The sequence below is a fragment of the Dunckerocampus dactyliophorus genome, chromosome 15 (assembly GCF_027744805.1).
Source record: "Dunckerocampus dactyliophorus isolate RoL2022-P2 chromosome 15, RoL_Ddac_1.1, whole genome shotgun sequence".
Classification (NCBI taxonomy): domain Eukaryota; kingdom Metazoa; phylum Chordata; class Actinopteri; order Syngnathiformes; family Syngnathidae; genus Dunckerocampus; species Dunckerocampus dactyliophorus.
The window spans coordinates 8,591,449-8,611,878 of record NC_072833.1 but is presented as its reverse complement, the minus strand read 5'-3'; the positions used below and the strand labels follow the sequence as shown (position 1 = coordinate 8,611,878).

The following is a 20,430-nucleotide window of genomic DNA, read 5'->3' as shown; positions in this document are numbered from 1 at the left end:
GTCTTTCATTCAAGTTCAGCGGGTCTTGATGACCGACCAATCTTTCTGTTGACTTAATAAAACACCTTTCAACTTCCCTGAGTTGTTAAACATTCTGCCGCTGGGAATTCCACAGAGACTGACACAGAAAGTGGACACAACCGCTCAAGTCCAGCTGTGGTTGGTGGGCTTTTGTGTATGTGCGGCCATACCAACAGATGGAGCACAGCAGGACTGTGAAGGATGGTTAGTTTGCTTCAGTCTTCAAAAGTAATCCACCACATCTTTTTCCCGTACTGAAAATTGGCTGCCTAATTTTATTTGTAGCTGCCAGGAAGATTTATTTTATTAGCAAGGGAACTTGGGGGAAAGTACTTTTGTTGTTTCCCCAAGAGTTCCTTTTTGTGTGTGTTGTGGAACAAAGTTTTTCGGAATGATTTGTGTTTCCACAGCAGGATTTAACATATTTTCTACATCTTGTGCCAGTCTGTTTGCAGGCTTATCGTCTGCAGCTTTATCTCAGCAAACACAAAGCTTTGATTCAGAGCCTCATGAATGGGACTTAAATCACTATAACTGGGGTAGAATGATATGGATCGCTCTGCTTCTTAATACGGTGGAACCTGTTTAAGTCCACGCACCTCGGACAGGGTGTCTAGTGTCGATACAAAACCAAAACCAGCCATTGTTTGTACATTTACTTGAGCTAAAGGAGAGTGAGGGATATCTAACAGATTATCCAACAGCGCTGCGGTCATTTGGTTGTATGTCTTCACTACATGACAACAAAGCTTTGGTGCATGCACAAATCTATCTTCCAGGTGCTAACAATGTAAAAAATCTAATAAAATTGGTGCATGTTTAGTTGCTGTGGTAGAATCCAGGTTAATACTGCCATTCTTTTATTTTGTGGCTGAAAGTGGTTATGTTATCGTGTCACGCTGGTTAGAGATCATTGGAAACAATACTACAATGCATCAGCATTAACTGACCCATTTTTTTCATCGAAATTGCCCCTAAAGTTTATGTTGACAAAGGCAGTCGACCGTGTACAATAATGACGTCGGAAGTGGGCGCTTTTTAGTAATAAGAACAACAGGTGGGCCGGGACTTGACGAGTTGGTCGCGGCCAACTTACCGCTGTAATCCACTGTACCTTTTTATATCAGGTGTTTTGTGTACTTTTCAGGGGTGATTTTGCTTCTCCTCGATCGACTACGAAAGCTGAGATGGGAGCAGATGTGGAGGTTGACTGCAGAGCGGGAATTAATGAGCATGTTGTCCACTTCATTGGCAGATCAGGTAACTTGCAAACATTCCTAGGTGAAGGATCTTCCCTTGCTTTATATTGTGACGGAAAAAAGTGACTTTATTCTAAATGCACTATTATGAAGTACAGTTAAATATTTCTTCAGCCTAACTAGAGTCGCATTTGAAGACTTCCACTCTGGTCATTAACGCTGCTGCACTCCTAATGTGTAATGTGTTTGTTTGATTTTTAATTTGTCAGAGGAAAATAGGCTTGAACTTTTTATAAATGTCCATGTCATATTTTCCGCCGTTCATTTGCTGAATTTTTTGTCTACCTCGCATGAAGATATTAATCTTTTCTTTTTTTTTTTTGTATGTGACATTTGACTGGAAAAAAGCTTTGTTCAGTCAGACGGATTTTTAAATCATTTAACAACAATCGAACAGTTGGAGACTCGGTCGGTATGGACATTCTCTGGAGTCAGGCCAAGAAGTGTTAGACTGCGGCTTTAAGAGGACTGTGGTGACATCTGGCCAACAGCAGTGACATGTGGCCACCAGTAGCCCAACTGTGACAACTCCCCACATCCAACACGCAAACAATCATGTCAAACACTGTGCGGTTGGGTTGAGCATGCCATGGTACACTTTGGAATGCTAAAACCTGATTTAGCTGACATTTAGAGGTGGTCAGCCACAGTATGTAAACTGCATGATGTCATCCCAGCAGGATACTAGCTAATGAATGAGGAACCCAACACTGTCAACAATTGGTAACAATGGAGGAAAGAAGTGTGCCAGGAAGCCCTTTAAAAATAGTGCATCACAGCAGTTTTTGGGTGGGTTTTTGTTTACAAAAAATAACACTGGCAATCATTGACACATAATAGTATGTATGAGTAGTAATAATAATAATAATAATAATAAGCAAATACTCCTTGGAATGTATTAGTCTTTTTAAAAATAAACAAATGTTATGTAAACATATTGCGTTATAAAGGCTTAAAATCGAAAACATAGTATTAATATTTAAAATTTATTTCAGGCCAAAGTAATTTTAAAAACTTACTTTTTAAAGCGGAAAACAATATTAATATGTAATATTTTTACAGCAGTTTTTGGGAAGCATACTTTTTTTGTCCCATGGACCTCAAGTGTTAGTTTTTGTTTTAAATCTAACACTAGCAAAAATAACAATGCTTGAGAATGAATGTTGCTGGAAATCATTTACCTATCTCAGGACCTAATAATAATACATAATAATAGTAAGCAAAAATACTTCTTGAAATGTCTACGACGCCATGTTTGTCCCACTACAATTCCTTCCTAAAAGAATTAGCCTCTAACAAACAAACAAGGCACAGCCACCTTGGTTTCAGGTGGGTCCACGACCATCATTACATCATCCGGGAGAAACTTGGAGTAGAACCGCTGCTCCTTCGCGTTGAGAGGAGCTGGATGAGGTAGCTCGGGCATTTGGCCAGGATGCCTCCCGGATGCCTCAGAGCACGTCCAATCGGTAGGAGGCCTTGGGGAAGACACGGGAGACTGTCTCTCAGCTGGCCTGGGAACGTCTCGGTGTCCACCAGGAGGAGCTGGATGAAGTAGCTGGGAGAGGGAAGTTTAGGCTGCCCTGCTTAAGCTGCTGCCCCCGCGACCTGACCTCGGATAAGTGGAAAAGGATGGATGGATGGATGGATGATAAAGTCTGCTCAAAGGAGAGACACAAACAACCTGAACAGGCCGGTTGCGGTCGATTCAATGCCCTGAGAATTTTATTTTTAGTTGTTTTTTTAAAAGAGGGTTTATGTAAACATACTACCCTTTTAAATGGTTTAAATCCCCTAAATACTGTAGAATTACTATTTGGCATATTTATTTCAGGCGGAAGTAGTTTTAAAAAAACTTTTAAAAATATTCATATGTCATATTTTTACAGCAGTTTTGGGGATGTGGACATTTTCCCTCGTTAGGGTCAAATGTGTGATTGAATTATAAGGACCTTATTAGGTTGTTAGGTGGGCAACTGGCGCACACTCAGGGTCAAAATGTGATAAATCAGACCAGGATACTTACTTTTTTTGACGCCATTATTGTTGTGTGAACGAGCAACAGTGTTTAAGAGGGCTTTAATCCTTTTAATGGTAAATGCAGCCCATTTACTGTTTTACTGCATTCTCATGCGGCTCGGCTTGCAGCCACGGAGCTCCATCCCATGATGCATGTATATTGTCAGGGTATTTCACTCAGACCTTGGCCAAGGATCTCCCCATTATCTCCCAGCTATCCCAAGCTCATCCAGATGAGTGGTACGTTTATGAGATTTTAATTAAACCTTCATTAAGTAAAGTCCCGCAAGGTATGCAGTTTGGAAAATGAACGGCGCTTTCGGAATCATTTCAGCATTCCATCTGCCTTCTGCCGTATGAGCTATTCCAATGGTCTGTCAGCCCGCTTTATCGCACCATTTATTACATGGTTATAGAGCTTTTATGGCTCCCATTAGACAGTTGGTGTCTGTCACCGACTGTTGTCATGTGAGCCTTCCACCAAACTGGAAAGTCAAGAAGTCTCCCAGATCTTAAGCATTGATCTTAACTTCTAAATTGCACATAAATTAGGAATAGAATCACTTCATCATAGGGAGGCTTGGTAAGTGTCAGTATGAGCTTCAGTCTGCACATTATGCCTACGCAGGGCTGTAAGTTGTTGATTTCCATGAACTGGGAAAAATTTTTTAAAAAAAGAATAATTAATCGATTTATTAAGATGGCGTCCGAGTCTGCATGCTCAGAGAGTGCTCTATTGATTGCCACAGTTAGTACATGCTAGCCCAATGCCATCTACTACTGTATACACTAGTGGGTGATACTGAACATTGTTGCCAATACTGCACATTGTTATCAAGCCGAAACCAAGTACTGTAAATACAGGCCCGGTGTTGCAGATGCCGATACTTTTTACTTAACATTTTTCAAGAACATTCAATTATTTTGTGATTTTGCCTTTAATTTCTTGATCATGAATATAATCAGTCTGAAAAGTTTTCCATAATTTACAGACTATATAGCACTTCTGTCGATAAAGCGCAGGTTTGGGATATTTAGTACGCATGGGATATTTAGTATACAGAAAGATGTTACACAAAAAGATTTTTTGACTTTTGAGTAAATAAAAGCTTTTTTCCAAACAGTGCGTGTAATGTGACTAGTTGAAACAATAGCCTACCAGAAAAGTCATTCATCGCCGTCCTCCTCCTCCTCCTGGGAACTAAAACCACTAAAGTCGTTGTCTTCAGCCTCATAATTCCTTCATCACACACTTTGTCAGTCTCTCTCTCTTTTGTTGTTGCTCTTTGAGTCACTCTTTTTTTACATAACGTTTCAAAACCCGTTGGTGATAGTGGACTGTTGGCAGCCTGAGTAGTGCAAAGAGAAGCTGCAGTAATTCTAGACTTGAGCCAACTTTCTTAAGATGTGTCAGACATCGCTACATAAGACTTCAAAACGTGATATGAGCTTCCACGTCACTACTTCCTGAAGCTGACCTCTAAGCATCTTGGGAAATGTAGTGTTTAGCCATAAATTAGCCCCATCACTGTATAAGCTGCAGGGTTCAAAGCATGAGAAAAAAATAGCGGCCCATACCCCAAAAATTATGGCATTTGTGAAGAATTCCAATATATTCACAAAAGCTTTGGGATATTCGGCTTTCCGGTCAGATTATAGGATGAAGCTAAAATGTAGCGCAACCTTTCCAGGCGTTTGACCTTTTCTAAACTTTTGACTGCACATGTCCAACTGTTCAATGTTTCGGTACTTTTTGCACAACGTGCTCTTCTCTAACAAGTAAACAAGCAAGCAAATTCACAAGAAGGGTGTGATCCGTGAATGGACCCATAAATGTCTGACAATTGATCAACACCACCTCACCATTCAAACATAATGTCCTCAGAAGGAAGTGGACACTGAGCTTAGAGTGTCACAGAAATTTCACCCGAAACCCTAACTTTTTGTGAGTGGTGTCCTGTACAGTATGTTTAAAATCACCTTTCTTTAAAATGCATTTGTTCTTGAGTTTTTAATTAATGTACTGTATGTGCTACCAGTCTATAATACACTCCTAATTGCAAGAAGAAAAAACTCTAACAGTGTTGTGCCGTGTATGGCTGGGGAATGGCATTTTTACTCGACTTTAGATTTTTTTTTTTTTTTTTGCTGTCGCCCTTGCAGACATGCAACATGACTAAATTATTCATACTCACAGACATTAATAATGCTTTGTAAATCTTTGAAATGGAATTTAATAAATATACAGTAAAGGCCTCAGGCTGAACCTTGTTAATAAATCTATAGGAACATATGTGATGTCCTCAGCCCTCAGTCTTAGAGGCTTTTTCCAGAATTTCCTAAGTGGGTTATAAAAAGTGCATCTGATCAAATATGTTGTTTCCTTGTTAAACACTAAAACAAAGTATAACTTAAATTATGTCGACATGTTAGTGGTTAGAAATAATTTTCATAACTTACAGTAACATAGCCTAATACATGCATAGGAAAAGGATAATTTGATATTGTTTTTTGTGCATGTTGAAAACATGCACTAATAAAAACAGTGTCAAGGGTCTCAAAAGTGTGGCCCAGGGTCTCAGGTGAATTGGTGAATTGGCCTAGCATATTCGACAGACAAAATCAAACATCGCAGATGAAATCATAATACAGAAAACAAAGAAAAACTGGAAGTGGACCAAATCCCCGAGAAATGGCACCTGCAAACCAAAATGGCCAACTTCCTGTGCATCCTACTGTATTTGGTCTTTGATGACCACATACCTTTACCACAAACATAGCGGTTCACGCTATCATGGTTTTTCAAAATATATTAATTAATAAATCATCTCTGTATTGTGGTTGACTATGGCATATTACTAGTCAAAAAACATGCATTTAAGCAAAATGTACATATTTTTTCCCTAAATTAAGCGTTTTCAAGCATAAAAATTACTAAACGAACTAAAATACTGTACAAATACATTCAGAAAAAGGACTGAAAGACACATTGTGGTATGTAGTGTTGTAAACTGGTCACTAGGTGTCAGTAATCTTACATTGGTGAGCCAGTAGAGAGAGAGGGTTCTAATAATGTTAAAAACAATATTTAGAAGGTGGTAAACAGTTTTTCTATGCTGTAAATACAAAAATATTTTATTTATAAATAAGGAATCCTACTTTGGCCGCGAGCCGGCCGAGTGGTTAGCATGTTGGCCACACTTTCAGGAATTCGGGAAGACCTGGGTTCGAATCGCCGCTTGGTCATTTCTGTGTGGAGTGTGCATGTTCTCCCCGTGCATGTTATGGATGGTTGTTTTTCGATATGTGCTGGCGACAAGTCCCGGGTTTATCCGGCCTCTCGCCCATAAGTCATCTGGGATAGGCTCCAGCATACCCCTGCGACCCAAATGAGGATAAGCGGCATAGGAAATAGATGGATGGATGAATCCTACTTTGCGGAAATGCTCTCATCACGATCCGGTCTGAATTCAATTAACCACGATAAATGAAGGATTTTTTTTCTTTAAATTTATTTAATAGCCTAGCATATCTAGACCCATGTTGGATTGATATTAATGAGATATTAAATTATGAGTAATATCATAGTGGCCCGCCTCACCTTTTTCAATTTTTCAGTGTGCCTTCTGTAAACATTTTTGGACACCCCTGCACTGTGTGAATAGGGCTCCCCCTGCTGGAAAGCATCGGTTGCAACAGTTGTTGCAGTTGTGCAAAAGAAGAACGTAAAAAATGCACTGTATACAGTATATACTGTATAAGTGCATCACTGTTAGTTTGTAGTCACCCCAAAACGATACAGTGTGCCTATATCCACGGTCATACATCCATGTTATAATAAAGGTTTACATCCAAGCGTGTTTGTGTGTGCAGGATATCTTCAATGCTGTCATCAAACAGAATCCGTTCCTGGTTCACCAGCTTCCATGCTTCTGGAACGTTCAGCTCTCGGACCACACCCGCTCTGAGAAGTGCTACAAAGATGTGTCGGACCTCAAGGTGAGACACTGGTGCCCCACTCACGCACGCACGCACGAGTCTCTTTAGGCACAGAGTACCTGACCTGCCTCCAAAATAGTCTTCTTATGCAAGCAAACGCTGTCCAAAGTAGACTGTTGACATGTGTTTCATTACTGCAGATCTGCTTCTGCCGACACGTACAACACATGCATTGCTGTGCGTGAAATGGAACAGTTCATAAATAATGAGTCAAGATGGAGTTGGCTGCGACCAGTAGAGGCGCTGTTGATTCAGTCACAAATAGTTTGGTGTCTGAAGCCGTGATTCCCAACCACTGTGCTGCGACACATTAGTGCGCAGTGAGAGATAATCAGTTGTGCAGCGGGAAATTATCCAATTTCACTTAATTGGTGTGAAAATGATTTATTTACTACAAATGTATCTTTGTTCGTCTATCTATGCGAGTGACACATAGTGACAGGCAAAATAATTAGATAGCAGAAAGTACATCATTTTGGTACATTTAGTACATATACTTTTTGGGACATTTTTGCTTGGTACTGTGCTGTGAGATTTTTCTAAAATAAAATGTATGCCTTGGCCCAATAAAGGTTGGGGAGCACTGATGTATAGCGTTTATTGTGAAACTGTGGTTCAGGCACCACTGGTGCTACATGGGCTCCATCTGGTGGTACTCAGGAACACCAGAGTGTGTTTGTTTGTGTGTTGTTTTGTTTTTTTTAAATAAAAACACAGTTATGTACATAAGCGCATGTAATAATTGTACAAATGCAAACATGTTACCAAATATTAGTTGAAATTGAAATGAGATTACATTTTTAAGGTATGCTGATACAACGGAGTAGCGTTATTTTGGCACAATACGACACTGGCATGGAAAGAGGAGTTCACAACTTTCAGAGAGCGATTCCCCGAGACCATTAGAAATAATTCAGTCATTCATTTTGCAAGTCAGTCACTTGCATAACCACTTGAATAGGGCTCAACCAAAACTGCCCTGCAGGCCAATAAAAAAAAAAATTGCACATGAAAGATGCTAAAAACTCTTCCAACGGAGGTTAATAAATGCTTTTATTTGGTTTATCTGAACAAAATGTCCACATCTTAGCTTTGTGTTCTAAGTGACAAAGCAAATTAGTGTGATATCTAATAATATATCTCCATTAATAATGAATATATTTTTTACAATATACCAAGGGCCGAATGGTTGTCTTTTTGTACCCTGCGATTGGCTGGCGACCAGTCCAGGGTGTACGCCGACTCTGGCCCCCGAAAAGACAGCTGAGATAGGCTCCACCATACCACCCACGACCCTATGAGGACAAGCGCTACAAAAAATGGATGGATGGATGCCAAGGGCCAATAAAAAAACGAGCTGTAATCAGAAAATGGCCCCGGACCGCACTTTGGACACCCCTACCCTAGTCTGTTAAAATAGCGCACTATGTTGCACACTGCTTTAATTTGCACATTTTGGAGCACAGCTGTGAATACAGGATAAAACCACTGCCACCTGGTGGAGCACTCCACCTAATGCAGAGTTGCCACAGCATTAGTCATCTAAAACACACACACACACACACACACACACACACTCATGCTTCATTATTTTCCACATTATGAGGCACAGATCAAACTTTTAAGATTGAATGTGCACCAAAGCTCAGGGTATGGCTGAATGTTAACAATGCCCTCAGGGAGGAATGAGGTCACACTTTAACGGAGTCCAAATAGTTGCATGAGAGCGCTTTTTGACGGCTCATTCATGGTCGCCCAAGCAGGCATAAGCAAAGTCAGCATCAGTCAGGAAAACAAAATTGGAACAAAAAGGAACACAAAGCATCTGGTTCTCTTCAGCTTTAAATCGGAGCAACTTGTCAAGTGCCTCTTCTCCTCCTGCTTGTGACACGTAAACTAAAGCAATTCCCTGCCAAGCAATCATATTGTTGTAATATATGACGATATAATCAGTTGAGGGCTCCTTGACTTTACGCATAACGTGGTCTCTGCTTTAAAACTACTATATCATTCGGGCTGTCAATCAATGAATTTTTAATCGCTGATTAATCACAATTTTATGTAGTTAACTTGCGATATTTGTGTGACTATTCTGTGACGCCTAAAGAGATATTTTTACATTGTTATAATGCAGTAGCAGAGTGTTTAACTCTTACTTTAAACCAGGGATGTCCGATATTGGCTATTTTGCCGATAATCGATTGGCCGATATTGTCCAACTGTCAATTTCCGATTCCGATATCAACCGATACCGATATGTGTAACATCACATATGTCATGGAATTAACACATTGTGGTGACCCACAATATTGTTTTAGACATTTCTCTTGGAGATGAATAAAGTATCTATCTATCTGTGTATCTGTCTGTCTGTCAGTAAGACACTTAGCCACTTAGCTATTGCTAAAGTATTGTTGCTTGCGGTTGAGCAGAGTGGAGAGTAAACTGATTGGTGCCACCTACCTCAACTCCTGTCCGGTTGTGAATCGCATTTCCACATTTGGTGACCCTCGACGTAGGTAAAAATGTCGACTGACAACGAGACCGTGCCGGCGCAAAAACACTGCAGCCTAGCTCTGCCAGGACAAGCCTTGGTCCGAGTCAAATACGTGTGAGTCGCTTAATTTCTTGTGTCCAATCCCGTAAGTTGGTCATTAAAATTCAAATGAAATTTGAACTTTGAGAGTGTTTAAACAAGAGAGAAAGGTTTAAATGTCATTGCCTGTTTGAGAAAAGTGTGTAAAGTGTATGGTGAGGGGTTTTACAGCCTTAAAACATATACAATAATTGTACAAAAATATAGTTGGCTACTTCATGGATTTCACTTATTGTGGCCTATTTTGGGAACCTATCCCCCACGATAAACGTGGGAACACTGTATACCAGCTCAAATATCACAAACAACTGTAAAAATGTACTTTCATAGAGTGGCAGCAAGCACATGCCCACAGTGACCCATCCACACACACACACACACACACACACACACACGTATGCATACACACACAAAGACAGTGCAGACAGACAGTACTTCCGACTCCCTTTTTCTTGTATGCTGGTCATTTCTGCCTGCTTTTTGCTGCCATGTTAATGTTAGTCCGTGTTTTTGGTTAGTCCGCATTTGAGGTCAAGTGAACCGAACCACACCAGCAGACCGAAAAGTGATGTACTTCTGTGATAACTCAGTTCACAGAGACAATAATACAAAATAGTTGCAACAGTGGCATTAAACTGTATCTGTGTTAACTCGTTATTTATGTGTTAACTTTGACACCCCGAATGAGAACCCGAAACTAACCATTGCTTGCACAAAGGATTTTTGTTGACATGGTTTTCCTCCATTTGTGCATTTTTTTTTTATTTTGATCCTGCTGTTTTCATATGATATTTTATACTCTTATCTAACTGCTGCGGTCATTTTGTTGCATGTCTTGACTCCAATAAAAACAATGCTTTCGTACGTATACAAATCTTTCTTCCGGTGGCCAAAAATGTAAAAATAAATGGATGCATTTTGTTAGTTGCTGTAGTAGAATGCAGGATAATGCTGCCATGCTTTTATTTTGAAGCTTACTTTGCACTGAACAGGAAGTCGATGCTTGCGTGTTGTAATGCTGCTTAATTAGACAGGAGTTCTGTTGCTGTTGTCATCTCATGCTCCTTAGCGTTACAGTAAACTTTTTGCTGCTCACCTTGTCTGACCAGGTCATCCACTGGAACTCTCCTAAGAAACTACGAGTCAAGAACAAGCATGTGGAGTTTTTCCGTAATCTCTACCTAACCTTCCTGGAGTACGACGGCAACCTGCTGCGACGAGAGCTGTTCGGCTGCCCCAGTGAGGCCGATCACAACAGCGAGAATGTGAGTACCCTGCATGGTGATAAGCAAACTATTGAAATGCAACAGTCTTATAGTTATTGTATGAGAGCAGCTGTGACAGCAGGCTCAACTGAATTCATGAATTTCTCAGCTAAAAAACAAGGTAGGTCACGCCTCAGTCATGTTTTATGTATAAGGTGGCTATTGAATTGTTAATGTTTGTGACTCCGAAAGGTTTTGTTGACTCCATGAGCACAGTTTATTAGGAAGTGAATGCGCAGCTGTAATAATCATTCCTTTTGTACTGAATTAAATGGCTGCGCCAATCACAGTATTGTAACAAGGCTCCCTGACGGATGTCGGCACCAATATATTTCCTATTCATCAAGGGATTCAGTTTGAATAAAGAAATTCAATGTTAGTAATACAGTATACCATAGATGCAATGTTTTAAGATTTAACATTTGAATTTCTTAACCAGTACCAAGTATTTAAATAAATTCACTGTGGATGTTGAGATTAGGAGGCTCACTCATCTCATTTTTTAAGATATGAAAAATGTAACATGAAATTCTTCGACGGTCTCATTTGACTAACTCTGAACTTTTGGTCAAAGTGCAGAATGTACATGAGGGGTGTTCAAAGTGCGGCCCGAAGACCATTTTCAGCCCACACCTCATTTTTTATTGGCCCTCAGCATATTTGTGAAATGTAGTTTATTTGTGAGTAACTCATTCAATCCCAGCCGCTTTTCTAAAGACAAGCCCTTCAGTACCGGCCATTTTAGACAATTTTGACTGACACAGAATATTGTGTTCCATGGCGATATAAACACGGAACCTACCAAAGGAAAGATTAGACTCCCTCTTTCATCAGAAAAAAACGTGTATTTCTACCTTATTCAGTTCTTTAGTAATCAGCAGTAGAACTTAGGTAAGTTTCAGGAAAATACCAGTTTCTGACTAAAACAGGGAGAAAACCACCTTTTTGTGAAAAGATACCTTTCAAGCATAACTTTCACTTTTACACAATTTTTTTTGCTTTTGTGACAGCTCAAATATCTCAACAACAACACCAACATTAACAACACAAACAAGTTGTTTTACCTCGAAACAATTTTTTTGCACATATAGAACCATGAACTATTTACAATTTTCACATTTGGAACTGAACTATGTGTGTGCATGTGTGCACATGCGTGTGTGCATGCATTAAAATTTCCCTACAGCGTGTAACTTTCTGCTACACTCCTCCACGCTCTCTCACTTCCTCCTTCCTGTCATGTGTGATTTTCCGTTCACTTGATCTCTGCCGGGCTTTTATCAACTGCACTTCTGCCACCTTGTGGCCGTTTTTATGGCTTAAACGTGTTCTGAAAGTGAAATGCATTAGTGGAGAGTTGCGTCATAACCTTTTTGCCACTTGAGCAAAAAAAAAAAATGTAAACAACGCATAAATACATTGTTGGGATCGGGCGTTCGGGATTAGAAGATCTTATAAATATGTCTTTGGTTTTGAATGAGTTAATAAGTAGGACTGTCAAAACAACGCGTTAACAGCGGTGACTAATGTATTTCATTTGCTACGGTAAAATTTTTAGTGAAATTATTTGTTATGGTTAAGGTTATGGCCACTTGAGGGCCACTGCTATCGATCTTGGCTCCAACTTTACAATTTTTTACCCACTTGCAGCTCCAGAAGACGCTGTCCGAGTTGGATGAAGACGATCCATGCTACGAGTTCCGTCGGGAGAGATTCACCGTCCATAGAACGCACCTTTACTTCCTCCACTATGAGTACGAAGTCAGCCCTGACAACACGGATGTCACGTTCGTCGCCCAGCTTTCCATGGACAGGTACCATTTCACATTTTCCACGAAAAGTAACGGTAAAAGTGTCAAATTTGCACCGAAAGAAATGTTCAGAAAACAAATACTGTAAATATGCTCGCTGGTTCCAATCCTTGATCATTTTCCTTTGGATGAGTCATTAGTTCTGGTGAGGTATCAACATGACGAGTTCATGATTGCCTGTGATTTGGGATTACTTCGCCACCTGTTTCTACTTTTGCAGAGATGACTCACTAAAATACCAAAAAAAAGGCTGCATTTGTGGCCGCTTGCTCAGATGCCCTCAAATGAATGATGTAGCAGAAGGCAGTAAAACAGTATGATTCCACTAAAAAGGTCCCCCTCAGGACACTACAACATTTTAGCCCTGCATGTTATTTGAGTGTCTTGCCAAGAATACTATTCTGTCGCGTGTGTGTTGCTGTATTCTTGCTTTAATTAGGCCCATGGTGGATCTCTATTGACATTCCAGAGCAAAATCAGTGTTTTAAACATGCTGACAGAATACCAAATGTGCTGTTGGGTTATTGGAGCAGGAGGCATGCAACAGCAAGATGACAGATGGACATGTTTGGTTGAACAAATGAGCTCATTCTGGTTTTACAAAAATACGGTTTAAAATACGTGTATGTTTTGAAACAAGAACTACAAAAACACATTAAGACTCTTCGTTGTGGCCCAACTGATGTATTCAGTGCGGCTTGATTTTCCCAGTTTCCTTTTTTGTGAAGTGGAAATTTAGTTGAAGTTTGACTTTCTAGTGCTGTGAGAGATCAGGTGTGCTGCGAGAAATTATAGTAATTATTCAGGGATAATCGATCTTTGTTCACCTGTCTATAGCAGTGACGTACACTGACAATTAACTATTCTTCCCCTCAATTGGCATGAGGTACATAATTAACCTGCGCATCCACTTGTTGTCGGGCAGCACAGTGGTCTAATGGTTAGCATGTTCGCCACACAGTCACAGTCAGGAGATTGGGAAGACCTGGGTTTGAATCTCCATTGGGCATAAACGTGTTTGTAAGTTGGAGATACACATACGGAGTTGAAATTGCACTGCTGTTGATGTGTTCAGGTTAGAATAAAGTTATGAGTTATGAGAGTGTCAGACTTTGTGACTCTTCGGGGACTCACATGCTGTCACAACAAAGGGGTGTGGTTTGCCATAATGCGCATGTCTTAATTACACTACAGTAAACATATTACCGTAACAAATGAAATACATTAGTCACCGCTGTTAACGCGTTATTTTGACAGCCCTACTCATTAACTCATTCAATACCAAAGACATATTTATCAGTTTTTATAATCCCGAACGCCCGATTCCAACAACGTATTTATGCGTTTTTTACATTTTTTTTTGCTCGAGAGGCAAAAAGAGGTTTTGACGCAACTCTCCACTAATGCATTTCACTTTCAGAGCACTTTTAAGCCATAAAAACGGCCACAAGGTGACAGAAGTGCATTTGATAAGAGCTCAACAGAGATCAAGTGAAAGGAAAATCACACATGACGGGAAGGAGGAAGTGAGAGAGCGTGGAGGAGTGTAGCAGAAGGTTGCGCACTGGTATTGAATGAGTTAATAGATATTTGAAAAATCGTGAGAGTGAAGCCGTGAAATTTGAACTGCGATGTGGTGAGGAATGACAGTATAAATGAATGTGTGCCTTGGCTCTGTGCAGGCTTCAGATGTTGGAGGCCATCTGCAAGCACTGGGAAGGCCCCATCAGCTTGGCGTTGTACCTGTCCGACGCCGAGGCCCAGCAGTTCCTGCGCTACGCTCAGGGCTCTGAGGTGCTCATGAGCCGTGGCAATGTAGGCTACCACATCGTATACAAAGAGGGACAGTTCTACCCGGTCAACCTGCTGCGGAATGTCGCAGTGCGACAGGTCAACACACCTTACATGTTCCTGTCCGACATCGATTTCTTGCCCATGTATGGCCTTTATGAGTATCTCAGGTAAGACGATTGTATCCAATCACGATGACGATGATTGTTCTTTCTTACATATGATGCATGGAGTAATATTGGGACCCTTTCATTGGTATTTCCAGGAAGTCAGCTGTTCAACTAGACATGGCCAACACCAAGAAAGCACTCGTGGTGCCAGCGTTTGAAACGCTGCGCTATCGTCTGTCCTACCCGAAATCTAAAGCGGAGCTGCTTTCTCAGCTTGACATGGGAACTCTCTTTACATTCAGGTAAACGACTTCACCTGCCGTAAATGCTCTAAATCAAGGGTGTCCAAACTTTTTCCAGCGAGTGCCACATAGTGAAAAATGGAAGGATGCACGTGCCGCTTGGACATTTTGTAAAGCAACGTGTGTGTAGATATGCAACGAAGTTCTATACAGTACATTTCACGAATAACTGCACCTCAGCCTTCTGATTTAAGTGAAACAACATATCATTAGTGCGAACTTCGGCTCATTTTTCCTGTTTTTTTTGGGGGGGGGCAAAGAGCTTTATTTATTATTTGCAAAATTTTAAAACTCATATACTGTACGCAACAACTTAAACAATGATTTGAAGTGCATGAGAAAGTGCAGTCATTATACAGTACATGAAATGCAGGTGCTGCCATCTTGTGGCATTAATAAAAACGCCACCAGCCACGGGTATTAATATGCAGCACTAATTAGAGACCCTGGTGACTATTTGTATAAACCAGGGGTGACCGCAGCGCATTCTAAAAATAGAATTTAGCAAGAAAACTAAGCAGTAATTTTACAAGAATAAAATCAAAATATTAACAGAAAAAAAAATTGTAATTTTATGAGGAAAAAGTCATAATGTTATTAGAATAACTTTGGTATATTATGAGGAAAAATAACATAGCATGAAGTTGAAATATTAAAGAGACTTTTTTTTAAAAAGTTGTACAATTATGGGAAACAAACTGTTAGTTCTAATTTTTGGAATATTAGGTTGGGGAAAAAGTTATATTACAAGAATAAAGTCAAAATATAACGGGAATAAAGTCATAATTATGAGGAGAAAATTTACAAGAAGAAAGCTGAAATAGTTGAAAAATTGAATAAAAAAAGCAACAGCAGAAATGGAAAAAATAGCTGTTATTTTACGAGAATAAAGTCAAAATATTAAGGGAAAAAGGTTGTATTCTAATGAGAAAAAAAGTCTCATTTTTACAAGAGTAAACTAACATAATACCAATATTATGAGGAAAAATAATGTAATTTTATTAGCATAGAGTTGAAATGGTACATCATTTTTCAAAAGTCGTAATATTATGAGAAACAAAATGAAAAAGTTATAATATTATGGCAATAAAGTCATAATATTTTGAAAAGAAAATTATTTAAGAAGAACGTTGAAATATGTGGGGGGGGGGAAGAAAAAACAGCAAAAATGCTGACAAAAGAGCAAAAAAGTTAATAATAGGCTTTTTCACCTATATAACAAATATACATATATATATATACTGTATGTAAAAGTTATGAGTGTATCTAGATGTGTTGCTTTACAAAATACCAGAGTAGCCCTTGCATTCTTTCATTTTTCAGTATGTGACCCCCAGTGGACACCCCCGGTATAAACCATGCACCCGGTGACAATTAGAGACTAGAGGCTTTTAATTGGAGCCTTTATGGTATCGCTACAACTTTCACATTCTTACATGTTGCCTAAAAATGGTACAGTATATTTCATGATGTAGTCTGAGAAAGAAACAAGACAGTATTTTGGCTCCCGTTATGTGTACTAATTGACCCGCAATAAATATTTATGGCACACACCAGGTACCATGTGTGGACCAAAGGCCATGCACCGACTAACTTTGCCAAATGGCGGACAGCCACCACACCCTATAAGGTGGAGTGGGAGGCGGACTTCGAGCCATACGTCATGGTGAGAAGGGACAGCCCCGAGTATGACCGCCGCTTCGTGGGCTTTGGCTGGAACAAGGTGGCACACATCATGGAGCTGGATGCACAGGTAAGACACACACCTGGACTTGAACTAGGATGTGATGTAGTAACATTGCATAATAATAATAATAATAACAATAATAATACAGTGGTGATCTTTAGTAGTCAGCAGTAGAACGTAAGTAACTTTCAGGAAAATATCAGTTCCCAACTAAAAAAGGGAGGAAAAACAGGTTTTTGTGAAAAGATACTTTTCAAGCATTACTTTCACTTTGACACACATTTCTTGCTTTTGTGAGAGCTCAAATATCTAAACTATTATATACCACAACATAAAGAATACAAAAATGGTTGTTTTACATCAAAATAACAATTTATTATGTAACACCATGAACTTTTTACAATTTTCACATTCGGAACTGAACTGTGTGTGTGCACGCGTTAAATTTCCCTACAATGTGTAACCTTCTGCACGCTACACTCCTCAACGTTCTTCCACTTCCTCCTTGCTGTCATGTGTGTTTTTTTCCATTCTAATTCACATGTCGAGTGCCTATCAAATGCATTTCTGCCACCTTGTGGCGTTTTTTTGGCTTAAAACTGCTCTAAAAGTGACATCCGTTAGTGTGCTCTTTTTGCCTCTCGTGCAAAAAAACGTAACGTTGGGATCGGGCGTTCGGGTTTAAAAAAAAACTTATAAATATGTCTGTGGTATTGAATGAGTTCACAATAAAAAAAAAAAATACACAACTAATTTTTTGACAGAATTGGTCAATTTTATTGATTTTTTTTTTGTTGTTTGTTTTTTTTTTAAACACTACTCTGTAAACTTGTCTTTCTCATCTTTTCGCAGGAATACGAATTTGTGGTCCTGCCCAACGCGTACATGATCCACATGCCCCACGCGCCCAGCTTCGACATCACCAAGTTCCGCTCCAACAAGCAGTACCGGGTCTGCCTCAAGACCCTCAAGGAGGAGTTCCAGCAGAATATGTCGCGACGCTACGGCTTCGCCGCCCTTAAATACATGACGGCCGAGAACAACAGCTAGCCCCCGCCCCCGCTGCAGACCCTCATTCCCCCCCACAACCATGAATGACTACACTGTAGCGACGTAGGTGGGCGGGCGCGTGGGGTACGATTTGCAGCACAGAAACAAAGATTGTGGAATAAATCAAGACTTTTCTTTCAAACTCTGCTGGACCATCCAGGAAATAGTCACCTCCACTCGGATGTGAAAAAAAGCAGTGGCGCCGCCCCCCTGCTGCATTTTTAGGCTTAACGCTGCGTGTGCATGTGTGTGACAGTACATGCAGGTGTGTGCTTGTAGCGGAGGGGCATTGTAGGAAGTGCATTGAGTTTGCATCCAAGTGCCGTGAGGAAAAGCATTTTGGACGACACCTTATCATCATGGCGGTGAGACAAATCGGTAAAGACTGAAGCGAGTGACGTACGAAGACCACCGAGCTAGCCAATCAGCTGCCGCGGGTACAAATCTCAATCCATCCTTCCTTGTTTTAGTGTGAATTTTGAATCAAAGCACCATCCCTCTCCCTTTCTTGCTTATTCTTGCCTCTAGTTTGATGACATTATACTGTAGTGGAATAGTATTGTAATAGTAGTGTAGTACCCATGCCATCTAGTACCTCATTTTATTCAAGCAGTTACTAAAACCCCAAGATTGCTAAAATAACCAGGTAACCAGGCAAATCCTATTACGTCACCTGAATAGTAGGGGTGGGCGATACCGCCAAATGTTGGTATCAGTCCCATACCAAGTAAATACACGGACAATACTACCGATACTGATGCTTGATCTTGATGCTTGATTTTTTTTTTTCCCCTTTAATTTTTTGATCATTTTTATAATCAGTAAAGAAGAGTACCGATATTTGCATCGATCCGCCCACTCCTACAGAATAGTACAGTAAATTTGGCCGCGATATTACAACCATACACAAAGAACCACAATGCCTTTAAGATGTATTCATTTACGTTTGGGATTGAGCTTTGCAGTGGAAATGCACCATGCTGAGTGGTTTTTAAAGGCATTTAAATTTTTTTTTTTTGAACATCAGGGATAATAAGCAAAAATGAACAAATTCTTTCAACTTGAGTATTTTGTGTGCTGAAAATGTTTTTATTTTATTTGAGCTTGAACATTTAGCGTGCTGACCATTTGTATTCTTTTTCTTCTTTTGTTTTGTTTTTACTGTTGTGAAACTAGAGGCCTCTTTCTCCTTTTCCTCCAACCTCTCAGTACAAGGAGGAGATTGGCGTGATCCTACAGGTGTGTTTGTGTGTGTGTGTGTGTGTGTTTGTGTGTGAGTGATGTGTTAGGGGGCCACGGTGTGCAAAGAGGTAGGACAGTGCTGACTGATGCTGCTACTGGAATAAAAGGAAAAAGTGTCAGACTGTTTTTCTCTTTATTTCTTGCCGTTGTCATGGAAACACTGAAAGTTCTCTCACGTGTCCTATTTTGTGTATAGAAATCTCTAAATCAGTGCTTCTCAAACTCAGCACTCCAAAATTGTTAATTAAATTGAAGTTTAATTTCATAATAGTTTGTGTACAATTATTTCATATTTACTGTTCACTATGTTTTTAAATACTGTGTATTCTATAAATTGCAAAAATACAGTGTAAAATAATAATTACTACCAGTCAAAAGTTTTGGACACTTTTTTTTTTTTTTTCTTCTGAATAGAGGAAGTTTGTCCAAAATTTGAATGTTACTGTTGCATTCGTTTTTTAATGTCTGTAAATGTAAAGTTATGCACAAATAAATAGTACCAGACAAATGGAATTGAAAAGCAGGAGAAAGACGCTCCAAAAATGTGAACAGTACTGTGTATTGCAATATTATATTTATTTTTTAAGTACAAAATTATGCACAAAAAAATGCAGTCAAAAGTTTGTAAACACATTCTAAGTGAAAAGCATGGACAAGTGTGTCCAAACGTTTCATTTATTACTCTGATATCGTTGCTTTTTACATTCCTTTTAATTCCAGAGTGCCACTAAATGGAGCCAACAGTGGACCTCACACCACAGTTTGCAGCAGAGCTTTTTAATTGAATATCTGTTGTTCTCAGAGTAACCTCTTCTTAGTAAGGATCTTATATTTGGACTACAACCTAGTTCATCAGCTCCCCGGTGCCCAACAGTCCCCCCGTGGAGCTGTCCCTTTAACTTACTTTAATGCAAGTCCCACAGCACTGCTTCTTTTATCAGGGAGCCTTTTAAAGGTTTTTTTTTTTTTTAAAGGTGAAGGGATCTTTGTGCATGTTATCAGTGTGATATTTACTTTGAAGTACTCATCTACAAGGTGTCCCCGAAATTCTGGACACATGGCCTACGGGCAATACACCCAAATACAAAATGTGTAATAATTAATTAATTAATCATTTCAATTAAAATTATTTTTAAAACAATTTCAGATTATTATAAATTGAAATGATAGTAAAGCATTTTTTTCATGAATTAAATATGAACTATATAGTAATTTTAGATTGTGTTACATTTTTTTTAAATGTATAATATACGCATTTTCGCCTATGTCTCCACCCTC

The 20,430-nt window shown here is 39.5% G+C and overlaps 1 protein-coding gene across 1 annotated transcript in view; it reads left to right on the top strand.

The window, feature by feature from the left end:
- Positions 1 to 19,265, top strand: part of large1 (LARGE xylosyl- and glucuronyltransferase 1) — a 99,847-nt gene extending 80,582 nt beyond the window's left edge. Inside the window, exons 8-15 of the mRNA XM_054800696.1 lie at positions 1,169 to 1,281; positions 7,173 to 7,298; positions 11,004 to 11,159; positions 12,810 to 12,973; positions 14,653 to 14,931; positions 15,027 to 15,173; positions 16,731 to 16,926; positions 17,713 to 19,265. Of these exons, the coding sequence (XP_054656671.1) occupies positions 1,169 to 1,281; positions 7,173 to 7,298; positions 11,004 to 11,159; positions 12,810 to 12,973; positions 14,653 to 14,931; positions 15,027 to 15,173; positions 16,731 to 16,926; positions 17,713 to 17,910 (1,379 nt within the window). The 3' untranslated portion in view covers positions 17,911 to 19,265. The remainder of the gene's footprint in view (positions 1 to 1,168; positions 1,282 to 7,172; positions 7,299 to 11,003; positions 11,160 to 12,809; positions 12,974 to 14,652; positions 14,932 to 15,026; positions 15,174 to 16,730; positions 16,927 to 17,712) is intronic.
- The last annotated feature ends 1,165 nt before the right edge of the window (positions 19,266 to 20,430 follow it).